This window comes from Orbicella franksi, unplaced genomic scaffold (genome assembly GCF_964199315.1).
Source record: "Orbicella franksi unplaced genomic scaffold, jaOrbFran1.1 SCAFFOLD_43, whole genome shotgun sequence".
Classification (NCBI taxonomy): domain Eukaryota; kingdom Metazoa; phylum Cnidaria; class Anthozoa; order Scleractinia; family Merulinidae; genus Orbicella; species Orbicella franksi.
This window is the reverse complement of record NW_027670917.1, coordinates 1-21,095: the sequence shown is the minus strand read 5'-3', so window position 1 is coordinate 21,095 and position 21,095 is coordinate 1. Positions and strand designations below refer to the sequence as shown.

The window sequence follows — 21,095 nt, the reverse complement described above, 5'->3', positions numbered from 1 at the left end:
ATGATACTGGCTGAAATAGAGAGAACTATTCAAATATTCAAAACATTGAAAATATTGCGAGTCCAAAGATTTGTTGCAAGTCTTAGCAAAACTGATAGATTTTAGAATCAGATATGAAATAAATGTTAGGATTCTCTCACCCCCACGCATGCAGTTAGCCGTCTGCAAGCACTTGACTCCAGCGACTCCAGAACCCGTACAGCAAAGAACAATTCCTGGTCATTTCACCGGACGCTGGTTTATCTCGTCAAGGATCGAATGCTACTTCAACTAGCCAATCTAAGTGTCACGTGGTTTTCTGCGAAAAAAAAAACCAAAAAAACAAAGAAAGAACCAACCGAAACATACTAAGGAAATGAAAACAGCACTCACTCAACCCCTCCCTTCCCCCCTCCCCCCCCCTGCCAAAACCTAGAGTCAGACTGGAGAAGACATGTATGTAAGTTGTCCGGTTCGTGCGTGCTGGAATACACCCCAGCTGCCCGTAACCAGTAGTCAACTTATTCCCATGAGATGAACACAACACTCGGTAAGTATGTTACCTACACAGATACTACATAATTTAGTTGGTAAAGCAGCTTGATACGGGTTAACTGGCAAGCCATTAAGTGCCGATATGAAGTGTCACTCTTTAATCTCTGACGTGATTAAATAATATACACTTAAATATGAAATATCAAATGATACTGGCTGAAATAGAGAGAACTATTCAAATATTCAAAACATTGAAAATATTGCGAGTCCAAAGATTTGTTGCAAGTCTTAGCAAAACTGATAGATTTTAGAATCAGATATGAAATAAATGTTAGGATTCTCTCACCCCCACGCATGCAGTTAGCCGTCTGCAAGCACTTGACTCCAGCGACTCCAGAACCCGTACAGCAAAGAACAATTCCTGGTCATTTCACCGGACGCTGGTTTATCTCGTCAAGGATCGAATGCTACTTCAACTAGCCAATCTAAGTGTCACGTGGTTTTCTGCGAAAAAAAAAACCAAAAAAACAAAGAAAGAACCAACCGAAACATACTAAGGAAATGAAAACAGCACTCACTCAACCCCTCCCTTCCCCCCTCCCCCCCCCCCCTGCCAAAACCTAGAGTCAGACTGGAGAAGACATGTATGTAAGTTGTCCGGTTCGTGCGTGCTGGAATACACCCCAGCTGCCCGTAACCAGTAGTCAACTTATTCCCATGAGATGAACACAACACTCGGTAAGTATGTTACCTACACAGATACTACATAATTTAGTTGGTAAAGCAGCTTGATACGGGTTAACTGGCAAGCCATTAAGTGCCGATATGAAGTGTCACTCTTTAATCTCTGACGTGATTAAATAATATACACTTAAATATGAAATATCAAATGATACTGGCTGAAATAGAGAGAACTATTCAAATATTCAAAACATTGAAAATATTGCGAGTCCAAAGATTTGTTGCAAGTCTTAGCAAAACTGATAGATTTTAGAATCAGATATGAAATAAATGTTAGGATTCTCTCACCCCCACGCATGCAGTTAGCCGTCTGCAAGCACTTGACTCCAGCGACTCCAGAACCCGTACAGCAAAGAACAATTCCTGGTCATTTCACCGGACGCTGGTTTATCTCGTCAAGGATCGAATGCTACTTCAACTAGCCAATCTAAGTGTCACGTGGTTTTCTGCGAAAAAAAAAACCAAAAAAACAAAGAAAGAACCAACCGAAACATACTAAGGAAATGAAAACAGCACTCACTCAACCCCTCCCTTCCCCCCTCCCCCCCCCCCTGCCAAAACCTAGAGTCAGACTGGAGAAGACATGTATGTAAGTTGTCCGGTTCGTGCGTGCTGGAATACACCCCAGCTGCCCGTAACCAGTAGTCAACTTATTCCCATGAGATGAACACAACACTCGGTAAGTATGTTACCTACACAGATACTACATAATTTAGTTGGTAAAGCAGCTTGATACGGGTTAACTGGCAAGCCATTAAGTGCCGATATGAAGTGTCACTCTTTAATCTCTGACGTGATTAAATAATATACACTTAAATATGAAATATCAAATGATACTGGCTGAAATAGAGAGAACTATTCAAATATTCAAAACATTGAAAATATTGCGAGTCCAAAGATTTGTTGCAAGTCTTAGCAAAACTGATAGATTTTAGAATCAGATATGAAATAAATGTTAGGATTCTCTCACCCCCACGCATGCAGTTAGCCGTCTGCAAGCACTTGACTCCAGCGACTCCAGAACCCGTACAGCAAAGAACAATTCCTGGTCATTTCACCGGACGCTGGTTTATCTCGTCAAGGATCGAATGCTACTTCAACTAGCCAATCTAAGTGTCACGTGGTTTTCTGCGAAAAAAAAAACCAAAAAAACAAAGAAAGAACCAACCGAAACATACTAAGGAAATGAAAACAGCACTCACTCAACCCCTCCCTTCCCCCCTCCCCCCCCCCCTGCCAAAACCTAGAGTCAGACTGGAGAAGACATGTATGTAAGTTGTCCGGTTCGTGCGTGCTGGAATACACCCCAGCTGCCCGTAACCAGTAGTCAACTTATTCCCATGAGATGAACACAACACTCGGTAAGTATGTTACCTACACAGATACTACATAATTTAGTTGGTAAAGCAGCTTGATACGGGTTAACTGGCAAGCCATTAAGTGCCGATATGAAGTGTCACTCTTTAATCTCTGACGTGATTAAATAATATACACTTAAATATGAAATATCAAATGATACTGGCTGAAATAGAGAGAACTATTCAAATATTCAAAACATTGAAAATATTGCGAGTCCAAAGATTTGTTGCAAGTCTTAGCAAAACTGATAGATTTTAGAATCAGATATGAAATAAATGTTAGGATTCTCTCACCCCCACGCATGCAGTTAGCCGTCTGCAAGCACTTGACTCCAGCGACTCCAGAACCCGTACAGCAAAGAACAATTCCTGGTCATTTCACCGGACGCTGGTTTATCTCGTCAAGGATCGAATGCTACTTCAACTAGCCAATCTAAGTGTCACGTGGTTTTCTGCGAAAAAAAAACCCAAAAAAACAAAGAAAGAACCAACCGAAACATACTAAGGAAATGAAAACAGCACTCACTCAACCCCTCCCTTCCCCCCTCCCCCCCCCCCCTGCCAAAACCTAGAGTCAGACTGGAGAAGACATGTATGTAAGTTGTCCGGTTCGTGCGTGCTGGAATACACCCCAGCTGCCCGTAACCAGTAGTCAACTTATTCCCATGAGATGAACACAACACTCGGTAAGTATGTTACCTACACAGATACTACATAATTTAGTTGGTAAAGCAGCTTGATACGGGTTAACTGGCAAGCCATTAAGTGCCGATATGAAGTGTCACTCTTTAATCTCTGACGTGATTAAATAATATACACTTAAATATGAAATATCAAATGATACTGGCTGAAATAGAGAGAACTATTCAAATATTCAAAACATTGAAAATATTGCGAGTCCAAAGATTTGTTGCAAGTCTTAGCAAAACTGATAGATTTTAGAATCAGATATGAAATAAATGTTAGGATTCTCTCACCCCCACGCATGCAGTTAGCCGTCTGCAAGCACTTGACTCCAGCGACTCCAGAACCCGTACAGCAAAGAACAATTCCTGGTCATTTCACCGGACGCTGGTTTATCTCGTCAAGGATCGAATGCTACTTCAACTAGCCAATCTAAGTGTCACGTGGTTTTCTGCGAAAAAAAAAACCAAAAAAACAAAGAAAGAACCAACCGAAACATACTAAGGAAATGAAAACAGCACTCACTCAACCCCTCCCTTCCCCCCTCCCCCCCCCCCCTGCCAAAACCTAGAGTCAGACTGGAGAAGACATGTATGTAAGTTGTCCGGTTCGTGCGTGCTGGAATACACCCCAGCTGCCCGTAACCAGTAGTCAACTTATTCCCATGAGATGAACACAACACTCGGTAAGTATGTTACCTACACAGATACTACATAATTTAGTTGGTAAAGCAGCTTGATACGGGTTAACTGGCAAGCCATTAAGTGCCGATATGAAGTGTCACTCTTTAATCTCTGACGTGATTAAATAATATACACTTAAATATGAAATATCAAATGATACTGGCTGAAATAGAGAGAACTATTCAAATATTCAAAACATTGAAAATATTGCGAGTCCAAAGATTTGTTGCAAGTCTTAGCAAAACTGATAGATTTTAGAATCAGATATGAAATAAATGTTAGGATTCTCTCACCCCCACGCATGCAGTTAGCCGTCTGCAAGCACTTGACTCCAGCGACTCCAGAACCCGTACAGCAAAGAACAATTCCTGGTCATTTCACCGGACGCTGGTTTATCTCGTCAAGGATCGAATGCTACTTCAACTAGCCAATCTAAGTGTCACGTGGTTTTCTGCGAAAAAAAAAACCAAAAAAACAAAGAAAGAACCAACCGAAACATACTAAGGAAATGAAAACAGCACTCACTCAACCCCTCCCTTCCCCCCTCCCCCCCCCCCCTGCCAAAACCTAGAGTCAGACTGGAGAAGACATGTATGTAAGTTGTCCGGTTCGTGCGTGCTGGAATACACCCCAGCTGCCCGTAACCAGTAGTCAACTTATTCCCATGAGATGAACACAACACTCGGTAAGTATGTTACCTACACAGATACTACATAATTTAGTTGGTAAAGCAGCTTGATACGGGTTAACTGGCAAGCCATTAAGTGCCGATATGAAGTGTCACTCTTTAATCTCTGACGTGATTAAATAATATACACTTAAATATGAAATATCAAATGATACTGGCTGAAATAGAGAGAACTATTCAAATATTCAAAACATTGAAAATATTGCGAGTCCAAAGATTTGTTGCAAGTCTTAGCAAAACTGATAGATTTTAGAATCAGATATGAAATAAATGTTAGGATTCTCTCACCCCCACGCATGCAGTTAGCCGTCTGCAAGCACTTGACTCCAGCGACTCCAGAACCCGTACAGCAAAGAACAATTCCTGGTCATTTCACCGGACGCTGGTTTATCTCGTCAAGGATCGAATGCTACTTCAACTAGCCAATCTAAGTGTCACGTGGTTTTCTGCGAAAAAAAAAACCAAAAAAACAAAGAAAGAACCAACCGAAACATACTAAGGAAATGAAAACAGCACTCACTCAACCCCTCCCTTCCCCCCTCCCCCCCCCCCCCTGCCAAAACCTAGAGTCAGACTGGAGAAGACATGTATGTAAGTTGTCCGGTTCGTGCGTGCTGGAATACACCCCAGCTGCCCGTAACCAGTAGTCAACTTATTCCCATGAGATGAACACAACACTCGGTAAGTATGTTACCTACACAGATACTACATAATTTAGTTGGTAAAGCAGCTTGATACGGGTTAACTGGCAAGCCATTAAGTGCCGATATGAAGTGTCACTCTTTAATCTCTGACGTGATTAAATAATATACACTTAAATATGAAATATCAAATGATACTGGCTGAAATAGAGAGAACTATTCAAATATTCAAAACATTGAAAATATTGCGAGTCCAAAGATTTGTTGCAAGTCTTAGCAAAACTGATAGATTTTAGAATCAGATATGAAATAAATGTTAGGATTCTCTCACCCCCACGCATGCAGTTAGCCGTCTGCAAGCACTTGACTCCAGCGACTCCAGAACCCGTACAGCAAAGAACAATTCCTGGTCATTTCACCGGACGCTGGTTTATCTCGTCAAGGATCGAATGCTACTTCAACTAGCCAATCTAAGTGTCACGTGGTTTTCTGCGAAAAAAAAAACCAAAAAAACAAAGAAAGAACCAACCGAAACATACTAAGGAAATGAAAACAGCACTCACTCAACCCCTCCCTTCCCCCCTCCCCCCCCCCCCTGCCAAAACCTAGAGTCAGACTGGAGAAGACATGTATGTAAGTTGTCCGGTTCGTGCGTGCTGGAATACACCCCAGCTGCCCGTAACCAGTAGTCAACTTATTCCCATGAGATGAACACAACACTCGGTAAGTATGTTACCTACACAGATACTACATAATTTAGTTGGTAAAGCAGCTTGATACGGGTTAACTGGCAAGCCATTAAGTGCCGATATGAAGTGTCACTCTTTAATCTCTGACGTGATTAAATAATATACACTTAAATATGAAATATCAAATGATACTGGCTGAAATAGAGAGAACTATTCAAATATTCAAAACATTGAAAATATTGCGAGTCCAAAGATTTGTTGCAAGTCTTAGCAAAACTGATAGATTTTAGAATCAGATATGAAATAAATGTTAGGATTCTCTCACCCCCACGCATGCAGTTAGCCGTCTGCAAGCACTTGACTCCAGCGACTCCAGAACCCGTACAGCAAAGAACAATTCCTGGTCATTTCACCGGACGCTGGTTTATCTCGTCAAGGATCGAATGCTACTTCAACTAGCCAATCTAAGTGTCACGTGGTTTTCTGCGAAAAAAAAAACCAAAAAAACAAAGAAAGAACCAACCGAAACATACTAAGGAAATGAAAACAGCACTCACTCAACCCCTCCCTTCCCCCCTCCCCCCCCCCCTGCCAAAACCTAGAGTCAGACTGGAGAAGACATGTATGTAAGTTGTCCGGTTCGTGCGTGCTGGAATACACCCCAGCTGCCCGTAACCAGTAGTCAACTTATTCCCATGAGATGAACACAACACTCGGTAAGTATGTTACCTACACAGATACTACATAATTTAGTTGGTAAAGCAGCTTGATACGGGTTAACTGGCAAGCCATTAAGTGCCGATATGAAGTGTCACTCTTTAATCTCTGACGTGATTAAATAATATACACTTAAATATGAAATATCAAATGATACTGGCTGAAATAGAGAGAACTATTCAAATATTCAAAACATTGAAAATATTGCGAGTCCAAAGATTTGTTGCAAGTCTTAGCAAAACTGATAGATTTTAGAATCAGATATGAAATAAATGTTAGGATTCTCTCACCCCCACGCATGCAGTTAGCCGTCTGCAAGCACTTGACTCCAGCGACTCCAGAACCCGTACAGCAAAGAACAATTCCTGGTCATTTCACCGGACGCTGGTTTATCTCGTCAAGGATCGAATGCTACTTCAACTAGCCAATCTAAGTGTCACGTGGTTTTCTGCGAAAAAAAAAACCAAAAAAACAAAGAAAGAACCAACCGAAACATACTAAGGAAATGAAAACAGCACTCACTCAACCCCTCCCTTCCCCCCTCCCCCCCCCCCTGCCAAAACCTAGAGTCAGACTGGAGAAGACATGTATGTAAGTTGTCCGGTTCGTGCGTGCTGGAATACACCCCAGCTGCCCGTAACCAGTAGTCAACTTATTCCCATGAGATGAACACAACACTCGGTAAGTATGTTACCTACACAGATACTACATAATTTAGTTGGTAAAGCAGCTTGATACGGGTTAACTGGCAAGCCATTAAGTGCCGATATGAAGTGTCACTCTTTAATCTCTGACGTGATTAAATAATATACACTTAAATATGAAATATCAAATGATACTGGCTGAAATAGAGAGAACTATTCAAATATTCAAAACATTGAAAATATTGCGAGTCCAAAGATTTGTTGCAAGTCTTAGCAAAACTGATAGATTTTAGAATCAGATATGAAATAAATGTTAGGATTCTCTCACCCCCACGCATGCAGTTAGCCGTCTGCAAGCACTTGACTCCAGCGACTCCAGAACCCGTACAGCAAAGAACAATTCCTGGTCATTTCACCGGACGCTGGTTTATCTCGTCAAGGATCGAATGCTACTTCAACTAGCCAATCTAAGTGTCACGTGGTTTTCTGCGAAAAAAAAAACCAAAAAAACAAAGAAAGAACCAACCGAAACATACTAAGGAAATGAAAACAGCACTCACTCAACCCCTCCCTTCCCCCCTCCCCCCCCCCCTGCCAAAACCTAGAGTCAGACTGGAGAAGACATGTATGTAAGTTGTCCGGTTCGTGCGTGCTGGAATACACCCCAGCTGCCCGTAACCAGTAGTCAACTTATTCCCATGAGATGAACACAACACTCGGTAAGTATGTTACCTACACAGATACTACATAATTTAGTTGGTAAAGCAGCTTGATACGGGTTAACTGGCAAGCCATTAAGTGCCGATATGAAGTGTCACTCTTTAATCTCTGACGTGATTAAATAATATACACTTAAATATGAAATATCAAATGATACTGGCTGAAATAGAGAGAACTATTCAAATATTCAAAACATTGAAAATATTGCGAGTCCAAAGATTTGTTGCAAGTCTTAGCAAAACTGATAGATTTTAGAATCAGATATGAAATAAATGTTAGGATTCTCTCACCCCCACGCATGCAGTTAGCCGTCTGCAAGCACTTGACTCCAGCGACTCCAGAACCCGTACAGCAAAGAACAATTCCTGGTCATTTCTGGCGTTTGATTCCATATTGATTTCCTGGGATTATTGTCATGTCAGAGGAAGGAGTGGAAACTAGGTTCCAGGCGTGACGGAGTGTTCTCTTTGTATTGTGAGCCATTTTGAGAGCGAAGTGGTAAATTTGAAATTCTAAACAAACTTGTTTCTCGTGAGGATGGTAAGTAATGTCGTGTTGTGTTTTTAGTTTGCTTAATTACATGAAAAGTGCTGGAGCTTGTGCATGCTTCTTGTTTCGGCGGAGAGATAGCCAACGCGAATTTTTCGATAGACCGTATGGAAGCAAATGTCATCATGATATCATCGTAATATTCAATCAAGTAAAAATCTCCTCTTTGCCCATCGATCTAGTGTAAAGTCATGACATTATTATTAGAATGAATAATCCAGAATGTCTTCTTTTGCCTGTGATAAAGTGATAAATCATGCTACAATACAATGCTGTCCCTTACTGACAACAAATAAAAGCTGACCACAAGCAAACAGCAGCGAAACCAACCGATTTTGATATTATTATATTCAGTGTCTGTTTTGTTATTTTCGGGACGATTTCATAGCGAATAATTTGATGTAATAGTCCCACGTGGTAATGATATTTTGATATGTGAGAGGCACATTGTGATTCAAATAATTTCTCGACATTATCATTTTACTATCACCAAAATATCAATTAAATATCAAAATGTCAGTTACCAAACTAATGATATTCTATCAGGATCTATGGATCCAGAGCATTTCCTGTATCAGCTCCAGAACTTTGGGAACAAGCTACCCAGTGATATACGTTCATGCCATAATTCAAGTCTATTTAAACCTATACACCAGACGTATCTTTATAAAAAATGTTATTTTAGCTTGTAGAAAGAGTTTTTAAAGGGCTATTTTTATGTCTTTTGTTATTATTATTATTGTTATTATTACTATTATTATTATTATAATTATTATTATTATTATTATTAATAATGGTAATAGGACTGGGTGGAGTCCAATTTGGTCTGTAATCACACAAGTGATTAACAAAATCGGATGACCGCGAAGAGGGTGTCCGATTTGTTATTCACGAGTGTGATTACAGACTGAATTGGACGACACGATGTCCCGTTACCAATTAATCATAACAATTACAATTTCCCACAAAAGCAAAAATTCATTTGAAAAAAGAGCATTTAATAGTCATTTTAAATATCATAATTAAAAATATGGAGAATAGCTTGCAAAGTGGCTGTTAAGTTTCTTTCAAAACAGTCACCAGAGACTAAACCTCCACAATTTTACAAAGTCAGTCTCTTGAATTGGTTACCATAGTAATTGCAATCAATGTTGTGGTTGGTGGATTTAGTGGAGAGGACTTAACATGATTGGCTCATGTAACTCTCCGATTACAGGTGTCCGATTACAGCCAACTGTCCGATTACACTGTCCGATTACAGCTTTGCAGATTAATTAGAGCAAAATACAGCAGTTTATGCACCAATCACATTTGAGGAAATTGTAATTGTTATGATCATTATTTCTTTTTGCTGGTCAATTACGTCCAAATTCTTGGTGGTTTGAAATTTTCCATTTCAGGAATTTTTGAGATAGGAACATTTTGTAGGGTTGTTCCTAATGTTCTGTTGTAACAGAACGTGTTCTTGGATATCATTTGATGCTTTCTGGAAATTTCTATGGCTTGAAAATTTGGCAAGGGATTTTTGGGGGGTCAAAATTTTGGTTCATGGGATTTTGGGGGTTTTGTTTGAGGCCCTAGGGATTTTGGGTGGTTCATCATTTGATCGTCCCTGTCAATTGAAATCCAGAGTACCCCCAGCTCGGGGAGTATGAGGCTTCATTGAATGAAATTTAATTCCATTTCATTTCCTTCCACTTGCAGTAGCTGTCTTTGGCAGAGAGGACCCATGCCTTCTACTGGGACTCAAATGCACCAATGAATGAATGTGTGCCTAGACCCAAATCCGGAGAATAAAAAAAGTTTTTTGATTAGTTTTCCTGTTCTTCACATTGGTTTGTCTTTTGTTGATTTCTTTCCCCTTATCTCTAATACATATTGACTATTAGTTACATTATCATTAAAGTATATAAGTACATGAATAAAGACAGATTGTTATCATCATCATCCTTGCTTAGATTCAAAATAACCAATAAAGAAGTCTAGCCACCCAATGTGTTCATCTGTCTTTCTTCATTCACTTATATTACAATAATAATAATAATAACTTTTTATGGTCTGCCAGGAGAGAGACACTTTTTCAGGAAGGAACCAAGCCACTAATATTTGTTAGCCTTCATTAGACACTCGTGAATCTATCTATCTATTGCGTAGATGTTTGGCTTTGGAAAACACAACAGCCTATTTTCCATTTAGATAAATAACAACAAAAGGCAACTGAAACAATCAATTTAAATTTCCTGTCAATAATCTTTAATGTGTAAACAACATTATTCAACTGCTAGTGTCTGTGCAGAACACAAAAAGCACTCTTCATTCAGAATTAACCTTCCGAAAACAACAACTAGAAAGCTAATTATTGAAATTATCATTTCTCGTAATATTAAGTTGAAGATTATTGTCTTGCTCAGTAACTCCTGTTACCATAGTTATAGGGCACAGGTATTAAGTTTCCTATCTCCTGCCTTTCTCCTAATAATTGCAACTCTGGTGATATTAATTTCATGTCATTTGTTTGACAGTACCAATATTATGTCTAATAAAGCCAGAAATCCATTAAGTCTCCCATTAAGTTTTGAGGCCTGCATGAGCTCTCTCATGTTTCTTGGCTGGACAATAATTTTTATAGAGTAAAATTGTTTATCAATCAGCAAGTATCTGAGTATTTATTGGCCTTTTTTGTTGAGAATTAAGTCATTTGATTGCAGCACTGCTCTGTGCGTCGGAAAGTTTTGAAACTGTGAATACAAAAAGCAAGTTTTAAAAAGAGTAAATGACAGCAAAGACCTTATGGGCTCAACCACTGTTTACTTAATATCTTTCACAGGGTTCCTAATCACTGAAAAGAGTGCACGAGTGGATAAACAATCGATCTTGAAACAAAAATTTGTGAGCCGAGGAGGTCTCATTAGCCCAGTTCAAAACTGGAAATTTCATGTGTGCCCTATATAGAGGGCTGGTCTGGCAGTTTTAATGGGTAATGTGGCATCTCTCGTAGCGTATAATATGATTGGGTTGCTACCCTAGCCAAAAACAAAAGACCAAACAATTGAAGCAATGACTTAGACTTCAAAACAATAGAAGCTGCTTACAATACCAAAGAAAAGCAAGTTATGAGAGCTGCTACACTACCAGTATTAATACTTGCCATTTGCATCAAAGGGAGGAATGGACATCAGCCTCACTTCCATTGACGGGCCAAGCATCTACAGAATTTGTAGATATGCATAGAATTTTGAATTTCACTTCATGCAAAAATCGCCCTTGTTCCAATTAAGAATAATAATATCATTGTCATTTGCATTTGTACATGTGGAGTCAATTTAACTGGCTCAATAAAGCAATTACTGGCTCAAATGATTGAGGTGATGTCATTCCAAGTCACTAAAGCTACATATTAAATCAACCTCTCATTCACTTGCATTTGGGAAACTGGGACAACGAATTCATGGAACGACTGAGAAATTATCGGTACCCTGTCTCGGTAATGACGATAACATTTATCTTCAACTAAATTATTCTTATTCTGTTAGGCCCTCTTGTTTGAAAACATGCAACTTTCAGTCAAGCTCTCATGCGGGTCACAAGATTTTGAGGAAAAAAATTGGGATGTGAACTTTTGCGAATTGATTCTGGTCTTTGGGAAGTGAAACTGCTTTTGGGAAATCAGATGGTTTTTCACTGCTCGGAGCTTGACTGTAAGACTGCACGGAGAGAGTTAGTCTTTGACTGCCTTGTGGATGGTACGAGTGGAAGTCATGAGTTTGTAGACGCCGGCTCGCTTTTTGGTGGCTTGCAATTGTACAGGAACAAGGCTGTCGATGCCTTCTTTCCACTCTTCACCTGAGAGTTCAAGCTTATACAAGTTGGTGCCTATGTGTTTGTAATACAACAGCGTTGCCTCTCTTTCTCTTATGGACTGGACCTGGCCAATAAAAACCTTTGGATTCTGATAGGTGCTCTCCTCTGTGACAACAGCCACGAAATCGCCCCTGTTTACATCCACACAACCCTCTTCTGGTTGCTCAGCAGTCGCATCTTCCTCTTCGTCGAGACGGCCCTCTGCGTAATCTCTGGCCAAGTCAACTGCCAGCCGTTTCTTCTGATTTGCTGTGCGCCGATCATACGTAGTTTGTGCTTGTTTACGTGAATGCCTGAGCGCAGATGCCAAGGAAACCTTGAGAGAGTCGGTACAGTCCCTGTTAAAATCATAGAACAATGTCTGAGTTATGATTGACCAAAGACTTAAAAATGCCAGCCAGTGAGCGAAAAGAAAAAATGTACATTTCATAATAGGCCACTTTCAAAAATACCACAATACTTCTTGTTAAAAATATATATTTTATAATAGGCCACTTTCAAAAATACCATAATACTATTTGTTTGCCCTCTAAAATTTTGCATAAGAACTGTTTCCAGTTTCACCTGGGACTGAGAATGGTCCCAAGAGAAAATAGAAATAATAAATTATTTGAATCCTTTGATTTTAAGCTAAGAATGTTTCATGTGAGTCAAAGAAAGATTGACCTCTTGACTCAACTTCACTATTTTTAAGATTAAATGTGCACTCTGAATTACTAAGAATAACTATGCGTCCACTCACGATTTGTCGTATGCCCATGTGATGAACGAAGATCGAAGGATGTTTATAGAGGCCAGCTTTCCCGTAAGGCCATATAGCACACTCTTCAAGTGAGCGGAGAAGGAGGCAGCAGTGAAGTGACCACCATTCTTGTTCTGGAGACAAAAAGGGGCAGTGCATTTGCATTGGTTTTGTCTTGTTTTGTTTTTTTCCATTTTTATGACCTCTTCTTATAGAGATCCTTGCCAATACCACTTGTGTGTATATAATGTGTATATATATAGGTTATTAGAGTGGAGAAAGGAGTGAATACTCAAAAAAACAAGCAGAGTGAGTCTGTTGAACAAGACACCCCAGAAAGGTTTTCTTTTTCCCCTGAAATCACCCTACAAGTGTCCAGGATAACAAAAAATAACCCCAACGGGGTTGATTTTGCATCACACAAGGGTTAATATTGCAAATCGTGCCACCCCAGAGAGATGTGGCTTTCGGTCTAAAACACCCCACTAGGGTTCGTAATAATAACCGTGAACCTTGACAGGAATGTAGTTTTCAAAACAAAATACCTCACCAAGCCTACAAATAATTTTTGTTTATAGGCAGGTCATTTGTCACGACAAAGACAAGTTTTGACCTGACAAAAAGCCAGTCTGGTCGGACAAAAAAAATTGTTTGTCATTATAAATTAAAAAGAGACATTTGAGACATTTTGGTATTTCAGTGTAGACTCTTCGCCAAAACATTGGTTGCAAATTCAAATAGCTTAAAAGTCAACTGAGTGTAAAATTGCTACTAGCACCAGCAAGGGGACCTTTACATTATGTCTGGTATTAATTTACCTGTTGAAAATTGACAAATTTACAAACGCTTATACCCCTAGTCACACAAGCGTTTCCAATGTAACAAGTTTCCCACAATGTCTAGGGACTGAACAGGAAAAGGGATGAAACAACCTCCCACACGGACACCTTGTCAGTATAAAACCTCACAATAACATTCAGAGACTTGAAAATTGGCCGAAACGAATTCTTCGACTTTTTCTGAAAGCAAGTTTCCTCTGAAAGCTTTCGGGGTCAATTGAATAAAAAATTGGCGTAATTATTTAAAATGTGGAATTGGAGGCGGTCGTGACTATAAAGCGTGACCAATTTGTACATTCACGCTTTTCACAAAAACATGTCTGTGGTACGGAAACTATATTTCAACCACACTGCCAGACGTAAAAAAAACTATAAAAGGTTAAAAATTAAACTGAGTTTTGATCATACGGACTAGAAAAACATTTGGCTACATTTTAGAGGTTTTAAAGTTTTTGAAAGCGATTGCATTCAGATAAACGAAACGTGAGTATTTGGGCTGTGTATTCAATTTCCATAATATCTTTAATCAGGTCAATGTATTACAACTGAAAATTAATTCCACAACACTTGGTGGCAACAAACAACGAGTAATTACATAAGACCTCAGTTCTAAGTAGTTTTTCAGACGAACATAATTCAGACTAAATGGGGCTTCACGATCTTTCACAACGCCACCGCAAAATGCGTAAATTAACACGCAGGAATAGTGGTACTGTTGTGATATGTTTACAATTCGACATAACATTTGAGACGGCGCACTGCGCGTGATAAAATTCTCAGAATTAGAATAAAACAAAACCGATAACAATGCTTTTTTCCGTAGCATTGTGTGGCAGTATAACAAAATAAGTTGTCCCATATTCAGCCACAAACTTCCAGTTAAAATATTTTTCATTTTAGCGGAAATGCCCGGTCAGAGTGTCCAACCAGGCTAAGCTTTTACCTGTCAAAACCTCAAATTTACCAGACGATTGTCCAATGACCGACTGTTATTTGCAGGCTTGCCTCACTGAAATGTTGTTTGACTTGAAATCACCCCAAAAAGGTGTGAAATTAGGTGCAGAAAACCCACCCTGGATATGAAAATTTCCTAACTAGGGGTAAGATTTGAAATTTACACACCCTGCAAGGATGAATCTGCCAAAAAAAACACCCCACCGTAGAAATTGTCACTGAATTTTACATACTGAAAGAGCTTTTGGGGGTGAAAGCTGACTGTGACCAACCCTTGAAGGATGAAATTTCTAAGAAAAACCACTCTTGGTATCGAAATGGGGGTGAAACGAGAAGATTAAACAGCTTTATGCCTCAACGTTAGGGTTAGGGTTAGGGAGGATCCTTGGCTGGGATCAATTTCCTCACCCCAAAAGTCCAGAGGTTGAAATCTAACTTACACAAGATGTGAGGATATCATTTGGTAACTTGGTCAAAACAGGTTAAACCTTACCAGCAGTAGGTAGCTTTGGCTTGACTCTGTAACCAAATGCGGCCGATAATCCTTTATGTACGACAACAAAAGTCGACAGAGCTCGTCTTCGGGCTGAAAAAGATCAGTGGCATTGACCTCAATGTCTGGTCAATCATCAAACTAAATGATAAGTCAATACTTTTGGGTGCAGAACAGCCTTTGTACAAATTTCTAACAATTAAAGATTGGAATAAATGGCCAAACTAACCAGCTTGAAAATGGAATCAACATCAACAGATATAAACAAATGTTTATGGATGGAGTTTTACATCCATGTCAATCAGTAGAAATTTTAGGTAAATCATCTCAGATCACCATTAGTGGTGCAGGATCACAAAACTGGCTACCCTTTTATGATGAGATCAATGTATTGTAAATAAATTATGCTTATGCCACAAATGCTTAAATGGGCAATGCCCAGAGTACTTTGGAGATAAATTAGTGCGTATCAGCAACATGTCGACCAGAATCTCACACTATGGTGATATAACTATACGCTGTTCTAGAAATAAACGTGACACAGAAGGTGGAAAAACTCTTCTTGTTACAGCTGCAAAACTTTGGAACTCTCTACCTATTACTATAAGATCTGGCACCAGTATTAATGCCTGCAAACAGAATTCTTGTAAGGAAGGTTATGCTGGCTTGGATAGCTTTCCCATTTCATAAATGTTTTATCCTTTTAATATTACATTTACTGTCTTTGCCCTTTTCAATATTATTTTGTAAATTAGCTCTATCTATTTAAGGGGAGGGCCAGAAGTTTACCAATCGTCAACTGTAATGTGTCACCCTCGGTAAACAAACTTATTTATTTATTTACTTAATTTACTGGAACCAGAGAGGAAATTGTCTAACCTGTAGAGACAGCTCATCTCGTCCAGAAAACTTTCTGGTCTTGTAATTGTTAAAGTGGAGGATAATAGCCCCACTATCCTTGACAAGCAGGTAATTCTTCCCAGCTGAGGTCTTTGGGTCGAAGTTCCTGGCCTCTTCCCCTGACAGCACTTCCAGGGTCCTGATTTCCAGCCCCCGTGACGGGGGAATGAACACATACAGGGATAGCATAATGAGATCGCAAAATTCCTTGGCTTTGAACTTCATTGGACCAGTCAATTCAAACTTTTCTCGCTGGGTGCTAACAGCAGAAACCACTTCCTCCCTTTTTTTAAAGACAAAACCAAAAACAAAAAAAGGAAAGAGGTTCACACAGGTTTGGCTGTCCAGGACAAAGGGAAAGGGAACAATTCAGGATAAAAGTACTGCAGCCAAGAGAGATCTATCTTGCTAACCGCAAACAAACAATGGTTAGTCAGTTTACTTTCAAGTGCCAATTCCTCCTGAAGCTCTAAGCTAGCCTCAAACTAGTATCCGTAATCATGTGATTGCTAACTAACACAATTGATTCTTAACAATCTGTAGTCTACATCTAGTTATGCGAGAGCTTCACTCTTTTTTAGCCAATCAGAACCAAGTCATTTTTCCAGGTATAATATTGCTGGTACTAATCGCAGTCTCTCCTGTCACAGAGTGAACAAAAAACAGTTTCCATGCCAAGACTTACCAAGGGATCCAGCGATTTTGGGCAGAAAGATCTTCCATTGTGGACGGCCTTTCCAAGTCACCTTCTTTCTGGAGAATTCGAGCTTGAACTCTCAGCTGACGGATAATGGGGACCCCTTTGAAATCAGGAGCATGCTCTCTGTGCACAAATTTGATTGGGTAGAGAAGTGAGCTGATGTGATTTGAAACCGTCGCAGAGCTGCAATTTCGTTCTTCCTGTGAGGAAACAGAACAGGTTAATTGAGGCTCGGAACAGCCAAAAATCAATAAGTAAATAAATAGATGTAAACGAAAGAAAAGGAAAAGAAAAGAATCAACATGTAGCAGAAATTCATCAGAGGCAAGAGTCTCTGGGTTAAAGTTTTCAAGCTCGAAAGGAAAAATTTCACCCACCAAGCAGTAAATCAGTGATATTAAAATTTTCCAATTTGTTGGGAATTTCTTTCTTTCAGAAAAAATATGGAATAATACTACTACTAATAATAACAACTATTATTGACTTCTTAACGTATAGAGTCAACTTATTAGCAGCTAGCTATTTATAATTTCTCTTTAATTCGATAAAGACAACGTCCAAAACAGATTTAAGGTTATTGTTAGCATAAAACAAGTTTCAACGGCAGATCGGTAAAAAGATATCGCATTGCTGATAACACATTGTGAGTAATCAACACAACTTAGTACACGTCGTAAGGTTAAAAGTCCACTAATTTATGGCGAGAAGTTACTTTAAAACAATACCTCAGATGCAAAAGATATAGGTCCCAATCATAGCGTAATTTATCTGTGATGTTAACGTGCATAGCGAAAATCCTCCAATATTCGTCATTTTCAGCAGTTTCTTTACACACAGGTATTACGGGCTCACATTTTTTTACGAAACTAACTGATGTGGTTTTCAGTCCCCGGCCGTGAGTTCCCTTGGGCGTTTCTACTAAGGTGTCAAAACTTAATACGAAAGCCTGTAAAGAATTTCTCTCACCTTCAAAAATTCAACGTAAGCTTCGATCAAGGGAACTCTCAAAAAGCAATGTGGTAGAAGCTCTTCATCACGGCCTAAAGTAGTTCTAACGTAACCCAGAAAGCCTGCGAAGAAGATAAAAAAGGAGAGGTTATATGTTAAATCGCGTCACCCAAATATCGGTTATCATCACTTAGGTGCAAACGTGGAAATTAAGGCCAAAATTAAAAAAAGAAACAAAGATACTTACAAAGCATTCTCTCTTGAGCCTTCTCGTAAGTAGAAAGGGTCACCGGTGCTTTCTCTCTTTCAAAGTTGACTTTCTGGGTAAAGAATCTCTTTACGGAAGCCAAAAACTTTCTGACTGCCTCGGGTAGCTCACCGAATTTAACCGAATACGGGGTTTTGCGCTTGTTCCCTCTCTGCGCTGAATGCAGGGTAGATTCCGCATGAAATTCACCCGCAACGACGTCGTCTTCATTGTCGGCCTCTCTCTGCGCTGAATTCAGGGTAGGTAACGCGTGAATTTTACCCTCAGCGACGCCGTCTTCATTTTCGAAGAGTGGTTCTACCAACTTTTCCTGCTCGAGCGGGACGGGTGATAGCGGGCAATCATCCTCGATTTCAATTACATGTACTGCCGAGTTATCTGGAGCACTAGAGGAGCAAGGCATTTGTTCTTCCATTGCGAAAAAGGTGGTTACGACGAAGAAAATACCCGAGCGTGTGGTCTGTTGGCGTACTCAATGATGATGTGGAAAAAATGATTGAATGGTGCAAGAACGATGCTTTACGAACTACGAGAATTTTCACAGGTATAAAATAGGCTCTTTGTACGATCCGGTCACATGGTACAGAATTAATTCCGCTGGGACGCAAGTTACACAGTGGGATTTTCAAAACAAAGGAAAGTCGTCCTAGACTGGTGCGAGTTCCTTTGTTTTGGAAATCCCACTGTGTAACTTGCGTAATTAACTCCGTACCATGTGACCGGATCGTGCAAAGAGCCTCACTTCCTGTGATCTTTTTATTCATTATTGCATAACTTCATAACTTCACAGCTTGATGTAAGTTACTCTGCTCGATCTTGTACGAAGGTTATTTTTGCATGATTTTCTCGGATGTACTAGTTTATCAACTATTTAAATTGGAATTGAAATAAAGTTTGCACTCATGCGTGTACGCATTGTTTCCCAAATATAGAAATGAGACAAACAGCGGTGACAAACATCAGATATAAACACATCACTTGTTATCTTTTACTTGACGTTTCGTATGCTTCTGCATACATCTTCAGAAGCGGCGGTTAATGCAAAATTGCGGTTAAATATACAGGAACACTAACTTATTACCGCACCTTTCAATTACATGCGGACTCTTACATTCAAAGCTCAACCGAAAAATGCGTTTTTCGCTACCGCCAATCAAATGTTCGGCGGCGCCTCCCAGCTTCCGACCACTGCCGAGCACTGTTTCGTTGTCTGAACTGTGCTCAGCGATTTGATTACCGCGAGCTCGGCAGTAATCGGAAACTGGGAGGCGCCGTCGAACATTTCATTGACGGTAGCGAAAAACGCATTTGTCGATTGCGCTTTGAATTTAAGTGTCCGCATGTTACTGAAAGCTCCAGTAACTATTAACTATGAAGTTACAATAGAGGTGACAAAACACTAATAAAAAACGGTTGTTTTAAAGCGAGCTAGGGACGCACAAGCAGACATATTTCTGCCCAGGAACATAACCTCTTTTACTGTGATTAACACTTGAGAGGGCATTGAGAAAATAAAGACTGGGACAAAAACAGTCTGAACAATCATGCGAGCGTTTACAAGTTGAATGGCTGTTATTGAAAGACACGAAAGTCAAATTCGAGGTTCGATAAAAGTTAAATTCGTAGAAGACACGAAAGTTAGATTCGAGAAAGGTTATGCAATTAACTGTACAATTGCTAAACTGACAGTTTATATCGGCGGGCTAAAATAGCCCGTCAAATTCTCCATTTTATCCCGGAAAACGCGCCACAGTGCCAGACACAATGATAGTGTTGAGATATAAAGCAAAAAAAAAAATAAAATGCGCGCGGAAACGCGCTTTTGATGATATGGCATCAGTGCTGGCTGAAAAGGAACCCCAATTTAGTTTTCCAGCTTCAAGCTTGTGCGGTAGTATTAAACAAAACTTGAAAGGATTCGACAACAAGTTTATTTATACTCAGCTCACAAATAGAATTAAATGAACAGAAATAAGTTAATATAAAAAGAGTACATGGCCGCTTGAAATAACCTTAATGGATTCAAAAAAAAATAAATGACACGAATAACGTTGTTTAACTATAGGCTTAACTATAGTCGCTTAACTATAGGCTGAAGGGGTATCTTAACTCCCACGACACGGGATTTTGGTCAGGATTTGACTGAAAAAGTGGGTTATCGAAAGTGTGCTATTTGGTCTTCTTAAACTACCTAATAACAAACTTAAAAAAGACAATCTCATTTCTTTTGTGATTTTTAATACAGTACTAGGAATATCCGATCTAACAATGTTGTCAAAACTCTTGGGAGTTCTTCTCTGCGTTATTCTTTTCCATAAAAGTTTCACTTCCCTAGCTGGCTGCGTTATAAACCGTTTTCCTTTAAATATTCTGCAAAAATAAAAAAAAATAATAAACACTCACCTTCACATACAAGCCACCAATAAACTATGACGTTACCAGGATGCCCTAGCAGAACTCGAGAATTTTTTTAGTTCAAGCAGTTTCCTAATTAAGCGGAGCGACCTTTGTCCAACATTAAAGGCTATTATGCCAATACGGAAATAAATGTTAGGATTCTCTCACCCTATACAGCTAGTCATCTTCAAGCACTTGACTCCAGCGACTTCAGAACCCGTACAGCAAAGGAAAATTCCTGGTCATTTAACCGGACGCTGGTTTATCTTGTCAAGGATCGAATCCTACTTCAACTAGCCAATCTAAGCGTCACGTGGTTTTCTGCGAAAAAAAGAAAAAGAAAAAGAAAGAACCAAAACATACTAAGGAAAAGAAAACAACACTCAAATGGTCAAAGTGGTCATT

At 39.5% G+C, this 21,095-nt stretch overlaps 1 protein-coding gene and 2 long non-coding RNA genes across 3 annotated transcripts; 1 reads left to right on the top strand and 2 right to left on the bottom strand.

Moving 5' to 3' along the window:
• Positions 1 to 8,336: 8,336 nt before the first annotated feature.
• On the top strand, positions 8,337 to 10,402 carry LOC145476103 (uncharacterized). The gene is made up of 2 exons (XR_014046822.1): positions 8,337 to 8,579; positions 10,293 to 10,402. It is a non-coding gene; the product is annotated as an uncharacterized LOC145476103 (long non-coding RNA).
• Positions 10,403 to 10,492: 90 nt separating this feature from the next.
• On the bottom strand, positions 10,493 to 17,183 carry LOC145476100 (uncharacterized). The gene is made up of 5 exons (XM_081455343.1): positions 17,063 to 17,183; positions 16,357 to 16,660; positions 15,478 to 15,570; positions 13,192 to 13,325; positions 10,493 to 12,787 (listed from the first exon to the last, which is right to left on the bottom strand). Exons 1-5 carry the CDS (start codon positions 17,098 to 17,100, stop codon positions 12,307 to 12,309), a joined length of 1,050 nt encoding a protein of 349 aa, XP_081311469.1. The 5' UTR covers positions 17,101 to 17,183; the 3' UTR covers positions 10,493 to 12,306.
• A 6-nt stretch (positions 17,184 to 17,189) lies between these two features.
• LOC145476102 (uncharacterized) lies at positions 17,190 to 21,088 on the bottom strand. Its single transcript, XR_014046821.1, has 3 exons — positions 20,859 to 21,088; positions 17,803 to 20,663; positions 17,190 to 17,277 (listed from the first exon to the last, which is right to left on the bottom strand). It is a non-coding gene; the product is annotated as an uncharacterized LOC145476102 (long non-coding RNA).
• Between the last annotated feature and the right edge of the window lie 7 nt (positions 21,089 to 21,095).